This window comes from Pomacea canaliculata, linkage group LG4 (genome assembly GCF_003073045.1).
Source record: "Pomacea canaliculata isolate SZHN2017 linkage group LG4, ASM307304v1, whole genome shotgun sequence".
NCBI lineage: Eukaryota > Metazoa > Mollusca > Gastropoda > Architaenioglossa > Ampullariidae > Pomacea > Pomacea canaliculata.
The window spans coordinates 14573483-14585252 of NC_037593.1; the positions used below are offsets into that span (position 1 = coordinate 14573483).

Consider the following 11770-nt stretch of genomic DNA (forward strand, 5'->3'; position numbering starts at 1 on the left):
TGTCACGAAAATGTGTTGGGTCCTCAACATTGGAAGGTATAATCTCTTCAAATGTCGATTGATCTAACTGCTGACAAATGATAGCAGCGAAGGCTGCAAGAACTGCACAAGCTTCAAGTGTATCCTAATGAGACACTATAGATTGAACAAAATGACTATGACATCACTTAACTTAGGTCTTAACCTCTTGTCCCATTGCACATGGTGACTGCGAAGTTCAAAGGCTTGCATCTTGTCTGAAGAACAGTTATCCACTCAGATGTGTCTAATCTTGAGCAAATTACAATTTAAACTCAACCAAGACAGGCTGTCACTGCAACGACAAGCATTAACAGTAAGTATTCACAATCCCACATTCTGAATGAGCTAAATTTCTTCACATGAATGCCATTGGAGAAAGGGCCTCAGGTGCGGCTTCAGGTTACAACAACTCAAGTATCAATGCATCCTATTTAAAATTTTAACAAAGACATTTAAAAAACTATTAAAATTTGTTTAAATTAAAAAATAACAAAGCATTTTGCTCAAATAAGCTTGCTCAACCCTATCTGCAAAGCAACTAATTCAACAGGCATATACAATGAAATATATAAAAATCACTACACAAATGAAAGGTAACAAAGGTACTTGCAAATGTTTGTTTTTATCTACAAAACAGATTGTAACTAAAGTCATCTAAAAGCTTTAAAATATTGCCAGTCTATAAAAAGTTCAACTCCAACATTACATAAGTGCACAATGTTAAAAACATTTTGTTTGAACTTGAGCTTCAGTGAAGGAAGTGTGTAAACTTCTGTCATTTCTTTTTCTTCCAAACAGCTGTTACCTGTCATCAGCCTTTATTTTCCCCCACCTGTCTCTCTTACACACACTCACTCTCTCTCAGACACACACTTACCCCCTTTTCTCAAAAAAAAAGAAAAAAGAAAAGAAAGAAAGAAAAAAAATCATGCTCCCACATCTTTATGTCCATCGAGATCAGACCTAAATGCTTTATCTGAGTCACATCAGCATTTCAGGAATTCGGAAAACTTACTTCCAAACAATTACAGGTTGATTTTCCATTTCTTCCCAGACACTTTTGGGTGAAAGTCCTCCACTTTGACAAAAGTCTGGCAATCTTGTCTTTCGAACGATGCGTGACGAACAGTCTGCTATTTGGGTAATCTACCCTCATCAAATTTCTCGCAGGGGAGACAAATGATGCTTGCAGCAATCTTCACTCCACAAGATCAAAAACATGTTCAACATTCACAAGTGTTTCCATTTAACCATAATGTAAGGGGATGTTGGGATCTGATAATAAGCTTCTGTCTAAAATCACAATCTCAAGAACTACTGGCACTCCATACTTTCAGCACTGAACCAAATGAAGAGTTGTTGGCATTGCCACTTGGCCTATTTTGTGGCTGGCAAGTAGATTTTTATCCACCAATAACTAGCTTCACAATGAGTTTTTGCAACCTGCCAAGGTTGTCCTTACGATCCATTCAAGAAATTGAAACAGGTCCACCCTCTAAGACTTTCTCTTATTTTTCAAGCATTTTTTTTAAAGTAAAAAATGCAATCTGATGAAAGAAAATAAAGAGGGGTGACCCTATGCTTCACCAGTCAAAAATATTTGAGATATATCCTGCTTTGATGATATATATCTTTGATGATTTCCAAACTTCTTGCAGTTTCTCTTCTACAGCCACCTCTGGCAATGGTCAAGCACTTTAGTGTGGCTTTGTGTGCTTCCTTATATGTACTTAAAGCACTTCTGTTTGTCATGAGGTAAACGAGTCTTGAAGAGAACGGAATCCACCCTGTACTGAGTATATAGCAGTGGCATGTACCCATACACACTCACAAAGAAGTTCATACAGTGGTGTCTTTCTTCAAAATGAGTGTCGTTGCTGGAGAGAGTGTTGGGACAGCCAGGACATCGAAAAGTCCAACGGGAAGTCACCTGTTCAAAACATTTTTTTAAATATTCACTGAGATCAAAACATAGTGAAGCATGCTTAGAATTTCAAGAAATAAGACCTAAACGAAAAAAACAAAAGAGGTAAGCAAGGATCTCTGGAACCACAGCTAAAGACAGAGAGTTCATAGAGATAGTTATAAACCAGAAGAATGGTTGGGACTAGGCATACAAATTTTAGGTCAGCAGATAAGCTTGAGGCTCTCTTTTGTTTTTGTGTCATAGTCACAACCTCTCATATCTGCTTATAAGGCCTCTAAGTCACAATTCTTCCCTCATGCTACAAGATACATGGGAACAGCCATTTTGAGGATGAATCAGGACAAAGGATTAAAGTCAGTAATGTTTTAAAAAAAAAATCTTCAAAAACAAATGGAAGAATTTACTGAATGATAGTTTAGCATCTCAGTATTTTGGCTTTCCTGTTGTGTGGTCATGTCTTTAACCACTAGAAATAATAAGTTAATGTAATTACAAAATAAGATGCTGATTTTCTTCTAAATGACTTTAAAATTACTTAGCACACATTAACATGTCAAAGTAACAGTAACTCAGTTACCTTAAGGGGTGGCTTGCGTGTGATGTGAGCCACAAGAAAGTTCATAGCAATATCTTCACAGTTTGTGTACTGATCCACTTTGTCACGTATGGCCTGAGGCATCACATAACTATACAGGTATGCATAGTACTGCAACACAAACCCCAAAATACTTGTTCACACATTCTGCATGGATGTTAGAGTCAGTGTTAAAGATACTGAAAAAAAAATCACGTGTTTCGGCAAAACATAACAAGCTTTTGCCACAAAAATGTCAATGTGCAGATAGAAGACAGCAGAAAGTAAATTTCTCAAAGAAACAAGATTTTAAAATTATTAGTATAGCTTAAATACCAGATGAAGACTGGTCCACAGCACTGTTTGAGCGACATCCAAGTGTGCCACACCTAAACTATTGCTTGGTGGACCCCAGCAGACCAAACAGTGCTGTCTTTTGATACTGCCAACAACCCACCCCCTACCCCCACCCTCAATGGCATGGGCTTCCCCAACCCGCTGGGTCTAAAAGGGGAAGGAGAAGTTCATGGGGAGGAAACTACACCTTGATCAGGGGATGTAACAAGCACTCTATTACACTTAATTGCATGTCTGGCCACATCTGAAGGTTGGTTTTGATTCACAAACTGCCACAGCATCTTTGATCTGCTGCAGGAAGAAACAAAATAGCTATGTAGCTGTCAAAACAGCTTCTAAATTTGTCGTTTGACTGGCTGTTGTAGCATTCAATAGATCCGGTTGTTTAGCAAGAAACAAGAGGCAAAAGATGGGGGGGGGGCAATGGTGTTTTACGCAGATCCAGCGACTAAGGCTATATTGCAGAAAGTAGTCAGCCCAGAAACAGATACTACATGCAGAGAAAGAACAGTGTGCCTGAGATGAGATCTGAACCCAGAACAGCCAATCTTCACTGTATTGGTGAAAGGTGCTAATACAAGCAACAAATTTCACAATAAATACTGGATGTACAGAAGGACAAAGAAAAGAGCTTTCCTGAAGGGGTGCTTGTAAAGACCAATGGTCAAAAACTTTATATATATATACACACACACATACATAAGCACATGAATACAAACACATGCAGATATCATACAAACCTTGTGGAAAAAGGCAGCCCCAGTCAGAACCATAGACAGCTCACAGGAATAATTTGAGTTATAATGCCAAGTATGGTATTTCGGATCCCAAGCATGAAATCGTCCTGGAAAACCTACAATCCGATCCCTTTCTTCACGCCATACTCTGAATAAACAGAAGTGCATGTGGATTTCTGATCAATGATATTTCTTTAGACCATAATCACATTTAACAATAATTTATTTTTATGAGAAAGTAGTAAAACCAATGCCAGTTTTCAAACTTCTCCACATGCACAGAAAAAAATATTAACATATCTGCATGAAATGTAAACTTTTTAAGCTGGTGCAATGGTAAATTAAAAGCTCCCTAACAATATGTCTCTCTCTCCCTCAAATACACATTATCTCTCATCCCTCCCCCCCCCCCCACCAGGCCCCTGCTCTCAAGAATCAAGCACATCTTAGATTCTCACAGAATTTGACAGAATAAAAAAGCATACCTTGCTTATTCTACTACCTTTCCTGTCATAAATAAAGAACTGTCACTGTCACCCCTCCTCTCTCTCACACATATTAGAAAACAATAACTTCTCCCTTAACAAAAGATTTCTCAAATGTAAGAAATAGCAGTGTCTATCTACACTTCCGACACTGCTTAATGGTACATACTCGTCAAAAAAAAAAAAACTTTTTTATTTACCTGAAACCAAAAACTATTTCATCATGTCGCAAGTGGGCATCATCATCAATGCTTAACACTGCTTCTGTTTCAATGGAGTTGTATGGCAGGAAACGATTGTTTAAGCTGTTACGTCGTGTCTTCACCACCTGAGTAAATAAAACTTTTAAAATCGTTTACTGTAAATTTGTGTGTGTGTGTGTGTCTTCTGCACATGAACTTTCACAGAAATTAGCTGATTTCTTCACAAATCAAGATTTTAAGTATGCCAGAACTTTATTCTACTACTACCTCCCTTAACCTGTGTCAGCTATAGTTTACGGTGGTCCAAAGTTGTTTGCTTCTGATCCAGTCACAGAACAGTTTGTTAAAGAAGTGTGTCTAACTCACAACAGGTCAATGTAGAAAACTACAATCACTGAGAGCTAGCTCCCCCATTCTCATTCTTAAGCCAAGAATGCAAAGGGACATAACTTTAATCCAAAATCATGGAGCAGATCATTGATAAGAAGTGCAGCTTCACTACTATGATCCTTGCAATAAAAGAAACAGGAATGGTTTAAGAAAATTTTCAAAATATGTGTAATAAGCTGAGCCAAAATCAGAATCTTGCATAAAAAAGACAGGTTTGATGATACCAGTTTGTAACTGCAGCAATAGTTCAGACCTAGAGCTGGTTTTTTTTTATGAGTGTGTAGGCAGAGGTCTTCTCAAAGCTTCATCAATCTGGAATAAACTACCTGTCAGCCTATGATACTCAGACTCTTTGCCTTTAAATCTAAACTTAAGACATTTTGTGATTTCACTCTAGCATATCTGGGCTTTCTGCTTGTGTAATTTATATACAAGCAAGTAATAGGAGCAGGATTAACTCTGTATTGTTGGTTTCTCATATGTATAATATGCTCTGAGCATATATTTTGCAAAAGCCACTAGCTAAATATTCATCATTGCTATTGTTGTCAACTTGAATTCATAAAGAAAAAGTTGAATAGCTTTGGAGTTTAGGACCAGTTTGCCAAGCCTGTAGTTAACCACAAGACACCCACCTCTAATGGAACACCAATATCAGGCCAGCGGAGATCTGCAGATGGTGGAGAAGGGTTGTTCCAGACAACAAGCACTTTATTTAAGAATGGCAAGCCTTTCAATCTCTGTAGGGCCTGCACCAGGACTAGCTCTCTCTCATATGTCAGCATGACAACTAGGAAGAGAAAAAAAATCCTGGATTACATGATCAACCACTACCTTAACATGTTAGATTGACCAAAAATTTTAAACTTCTCTCGGTTTTTCTCCCTTTTCTCTCTTGCACACAGATGCACACACCACACATATATAAATAGGCATACCCCTTCGTGTTCATATGCACATAAATCCACAATGCTTGCTGCAAAAAGTAATCATTCGAAACAGTGACCTCCCTGGTAAACAAACATATACAGGGGCAGAATCCAGGACAGGTAACTTCCAACTTTCCACACCTCTACATACCTCCCCACCTGCTGACAAAGATATGGTAAGTTACAGTAGCATCCAGGGAAAATATTTCTTCTGTCATGAGCTCTGAAATGCTTACTATGTTTACTTACTTGTAAACTGCTCTCGAGGATAGTTGCCCCCTAGTGATTCGCTGAATTCCTTTCCAGCACCTCCTGTGCCTTGACTGACTGGCCGAAATCCATAGCCTGAGCCTGGACAAGCAGATTATGTGTATTAGCAATGACTGACAATGACCAATTTTATTAATCCCAATCCAATGTTAATCACATGAACAGTGTTCTCAGTTACACACAAACAAACAAAAAAAAAGTGGCAAGCGGCAAATTATCATACTCTGAAAATTTACAGATTTACTTAACAAGTAAAGAGTAGTCTGTAAATGATTATAAATAAATTAGTCAAATCTTTTACTAAATATGCATCTCACTTTGGTTGTGGAAAATGATCTTTATTTCATGTTTGCAAATAAACATGGTTACCAGACCATATTGCTTAAGACTCTTACTGGCAAGCATTTTCAGTCACTGATTTAACCAGTCAAAAAAAAAAAAAAAAAACAAATCCTGCTCCTTAATCATGTTTCTAGGCTAGTCGGGAAAAGATCAAAATAATAAGCACAGAAATGACTATATGATGGTGAGGTCAAATAAAACTTACCCAGAAATTTTGATTCTGATGGCAGCACAGGCTCAAAGGGTGTGAAAGGGTACAAAGAAAATGGATCTCCAGGCATGTTGAATGACTGAAGAATCCAGCTACGTGTATAGTTCTTCGGAATTTCTCTGACGGGAAGCGAGGTTCTATTGGTCCAAGTACTTCATCTGTCTCTGGCTCTGGGTCAGGTCCTTCCATTTTCAATGGAACAAAAGACTCATTGAATACGCTGAAGGACGGCTCTTCCCTAACAGGTGCTGCTGGAATCTGCAGACGAGCTCGCAAAACAGCAAGAACAGTATCCAAAATCCGTTGTGTGGAGCCAAAGTATGTTTCCCAAAAATTCCGCCCATGACTTCGATAAGAAGATATGTCAGCATCACTAAATGTACGAAGAAAGAAAGGAATTTCAGTAATCCTTGGAAGAGGAAGTGTGAACGTAGCAATTTCCCAGTTTAAGACCTCATCAAATGGAAGCCACCTCTCAAGTCCCAGTATCACAGGGATCGAACCATACTTCAATGCTTCATAGAAACGAGTCTGAAATATGGTTGTAGATATGAGGGATTCATTTGTTGGGAGCAGTAGCAAGGTGAACGTAGACTGTGACAGCATTTCACTTCGATGTGCAGCTTCTCCACAGAGTCCCCACTCAGTTTCCATGCCAGCCACTTTAGCTCCACCGCAAGACAATTCCACCAAGGCATTGTCGCCCATGCCCAACTGCAGTTCCTTGAGCCATGAGATAATTGCATTGCCTAAAGTGCTATCATCAGCCTCTGAATCTGTGTCTAATAGTTTCTGAGATTCATCAACCCTGTCCTCTCCTTCCCCCTCTACTGCTGCCTGGAGCTTTCTAAACTGTTTTGCTTCATCTTCGTTCAGCTCAAAGTTAACATTATGCAGAAAATTTTTCATTCTTACTTGTTGATGGGTGGGGATATACTCCCCCCAGTAGGAAAGAAGATGCTTCCGACGAATCGGAGACAATGGAGGAATCTCAGACCAAACATCACCACCAGCCAAACCTAGGCTTGGTGGTATGATTATGTCAAAGCCTTCCCGGAATGTTGAGGTAGCAAAAGATGACTGTACAAGTACAGCACGTCCAGTATTAACATTGATAAACAAATCCGAAACATGTGTGTTGCGTGCAATGTTGAACAAAATATGATTTCTGCCATCCCCATTCCAGTGGGGTAAAGAATACAGAAAATGTTCCAGTTTGTCAGGACTCAGTGCTCCTTTGATCTCTCCCATCAGCACAAGAAAAACACAGGCACCACTGGGATCATCTGTTGCATAAACATTTCTGCCAAAGCTGTTCACAACCGAAGACAGAACAAATTCATCTAAAGGAGGATAATCTAAGGATATTTCCTGTGGATCATAGAAAAACACAGGAAATCCTGACACTAGAGAACACCGAGAGAAGTCAAAACAGGTTTCCATTTTACAATAAAACGGTGAAGATGGAGGTGAAATATTTTGGGAAGGATGGTTTTCCATGATGATTCGTTGTGGAGCTTTTATGCTTGGAACATAGGCTTTCGTTTCTTCTTGTTCAAACTTAAGCTGATCAAGGGTCAGCTTCACCTGAGCAATTTCTTTCTTCAAAATACCATACTGTGACCGCAGGGTCTCAATATGGTTGCTGTATCCTGCAATCTCTGTTTGCAGGCTTTGCCGTTTGCTTTCCAAGTCTCGCAACTCATTGCTGACTGAAATCTTGATCTTGTGTAGTTCCTCTATGTGCAGTTTTATATCCAAGCCTTTCTTGCTGTCGTCTAGAGGAGATCTTCATAATCAAGCTTGTTTCGTGACTTATGTGACACTTTGTCACAGTCATTTCCCAAGTTAGACAAATAATAGTGATTGACTAATGTCAGTATGATAAAAAAAGCCAACAAAGCTAGAGTGAACTTGACAGAAAATGGGTTCATAGCACACCACTGCCCACGAGCAGATGCCATACTGTCTTCAAATATTATCAGATGCCCTTGAAATAGCAATGGTTTTCCATACAGCTCTATAATCAAGGCATCTAATCTTTTCTTTTGCCTTCAAATTCTTTTTTTGTCGAAAGATACATCATCAAGCAGCTACTTGTGCTGCCCCCATATATGTGTTTTACTGATTGAATTCAAATGTTTTATCTGCTAAATTGCTATCCTCCTTCCATGATAAGACAATTTGCAATCTATACAATTTGTTTAAAATCTGTCACATCTTCCATGGCAATCCCATTTGCTGGCATCAAACACAATTACCACATTATTGCTAGATTTAGTCTCACCTCCAGCATCATCTTTGACTTGAAACATTTCTTCCCTTACTGTTTCCTACCTGCATAGCTCAAACTACACCACATAAAGATCATTTCTTGCATGCACTTGTACTCAAGAATCCCTTAAAATGGCTTCATTCTGAAATATTTCAAAAGAAAAAAATACATCACTATAACACCATGTTCAAATCAAAAATTCATCACTGACACATTATTTTTCTAAATTTTCTTATGAAACCCCTAAATGATCCTCTTTATTATATAAATTACACACAATATTGTGGAGTATGTGACTTGCAAATTGTTATAAGGCATTTTAATTAATGAATATATAAAGCTATTAATAACTCTATAACATAAGGTATACATGAATTGCCCAACATTATCCTATAATTAGCATTATAAGTCTTTTTAATATAATCTTCAAGAAATAGTTGTAAACGAAAGGCTTCTCTAATTAACTGATGACCCATTTAAGTGGGATCCATGTCAGGAGTCAAAAACACAATTAAAAAGTTATTTCTATATAAAATTCAGCTGTAAGAAACTCAGAATCTATCTGAGAAGCTTAACTTCCAACAGTTATGGCCTAGCACCAAGATCGCATACTTTATCAAATCTGACATATTCACATGTGGAAAATATATTACTATCAGGCAAACAACAATCACTGGTTAATAAGCAAATTAAGATTAGATATATACATATATAAGAGAAGTAAAAATTTGTTTTTTAAATAAAAATTTACTCCAAATCATTGGAAAAAAATTCATGTAATGACTGGTGAATTGAGATATAAAGGGAGGGGGCTGGGCATCTTCACAACCACTCATTTCTATGTTTATACTTTCAGAACTGGTTGCTTGTTAGCTTACAAAAAAATATAGGAAAAATTTAATAATAGTTAAGGCGACATAAATAAGAATGTAGTCTACTTACATCAACAGCCCACAAAAGCTCTTCAACGCTAAATACTACCACGCTCAACTGCTTCCTTCTCTACTACTCCAGCAGTTTAACTTTGTTGTGGCCGCCATGCTGAATACTCTTAAAATACTTGTGTTCCTTGTTGTAAGAAGAAAGGTACTATGCCATTACCCTTGATAACTTATAATATAAAAATAATATTATTATCTACAGGGAAACGTAAATTTGAATATCTTTTGTGGAAGTACTGCAGTTTTTCGATTTTCTCAATTTACGTAAAGAGAGTAGAGAGTTTTTAATTAGTACAGGTTACGTCCCTTGTCACGGGTTGTCCTTTTCTTAACATTCGCAGACGAAATATATAGCGAATTAAAATATTTATAGCATATGTCTTTCATTGGTAATAGAGTGGTTAATTGAAATCGATTTAACTTTTGCTTGTAAATGTGTATAAATTAGCGTTCATTCTTAAATGCTTGCGTGTTTCTGTTTGTGTACACGTGTCGACGCCGTGTGTATGTTTTAAATGGAGTTCAGTGACTGTTCAGTTTTGGTAATGAGGTACAGGTTGCAACGGGAATATAAATCGTCTGAAGAAAGACCTTGTCATTATCGCGTTCGTCACAAGCTCAAGAAAACAAATTGTCGTTAAATTTGCATTGAAAGTGCTTTGGTGCGTGTTCACTGTGTATAACAACTGTGCACGCGCGTATATACTGTGTTCGCGTGGCATAGGCCATAGGGAATGCGTTGTTTTCGTCTGCGTGTGCTTTGAAATATATAATAGACAAAACTGTGGAGTATGTTTTATCCATCGTTCGACTTATGTATGCAAAGGCATATAAGATGTGAAAGTAAATTAAGCTCATGTGGTAATAAGTTCTGGTCAGCGGAGGTCAATAAAATGTTTACACCAAATACACGTACGCTCTTTATATCTCTTCACTCCCACACTTTCTCGCATATAACAATTCGTCACTATCTCACCATTTAACTTTATTAGTAACGAAAATTTGGATCGAGTCAATCATTCCTCTGGTGTCAAGATGACAGTTTTTCCGGTCTCAGAACCTTAATTATTGGTCACAATTAAAGCATGCCATCCAAAAAAGTAAACGAACTTAATTATTGTTCATTGAATGTTATTTTTCTTTAGAAGATGACCTTGGCAGATAAGCTGGATTTTTTTTTTTCAGCAAACGACACCTCAAGCAAAACGTAGTAGGCTCACTCATGTGATCCTAATCATCGCTGAAACAGAAAAAAGAAATATTTGTCACAGCTATAGTAGCCGTACGTGCTCGCTCACATCAGTCACAGACGCCTACGATCACAACAACACAAATTTATTGTGACATATATTCCACTTGCAGGCAAGACACAGATCGACTAATTTATTAAAATTAGCAGAAGAAATAGTGCAGGTGAATATAGCAGTCCCGACTGAACAATTTCTCCAGCAGCGATCGATCGAATATTCTTAGCTCTGGGTTGAACTATCGACCTTTTCCAATTTACTAATTATACATAATTAGTATATAATATTTAGATATATAATTATTACTGTCAAATATGATCTATAAAATTAGAGAAGTGGATTTGTAATCAAACATAATTTAACAATACAGATCGATATAATAAACAATATTTCTTGCTGTCATATTTTGATTTTCCAGAATATGCTTCTTGATGCCCTTTACTCATAGGCACAACTGGATGCAGGGAACGAATAGAAGAAGACAGAAATTTAATACAGAGGGGAGGGGAGTGTATTACATGGCGAATTTTTAGTTACATGTTTGGGGATTTTTCAACCCACAGCTTAAATTGTTGTGTGGAAGAGGAGTAGGTTAGACCCACCTTCGCTCCCTTCAATAAAAATATACTTCTTTCCAGACAGTTAGAGAAAAATGACATTACATTATACATTACATGTATTACATATACAATATATGTGTATTTGCTAATATAATTTTGTCGCTATTTTCTGTGCTTATTAGTCTCTGCCACAACATGTTAGAGGGAATTATCGCAGTTCGTGGCATGCTTAGTACATATGTTTTCTTAGATGATACATCCAGGTACATTTTACGTTTTCATACCAACTATAAAAATAGAG

The 11770-nt window shown here is 37.5% G+C and overlaps 1 protein-coding gene across 1 annotated transcript; it reads right to left on the reverse strand.

Annotated features, from left to right (window-relative positions):
• Positions 1–1603: 1603 nt before the first annotated feature.
• Positions 1604–8094, reverse strand: LOC112562383 (exostosin-like 3). The gene is given in 8 exon segments (XM_025235628.1): positions 1604–1951; positions 2526–2654; positions 3620–3764; positions 4302–4429; positions 5330–5484; positions 5873–5974; positions 6441–6554; positions 6557–8094. Coding segments are annotated over 8 exon segments (2373 nt in total). The 5' UTR covers positions 7947–8094; the 3' UTR covers positions 1604–1741.
• Between the last annotated feature and the right edge of the window lie 3676 nt (positions 8095–11770).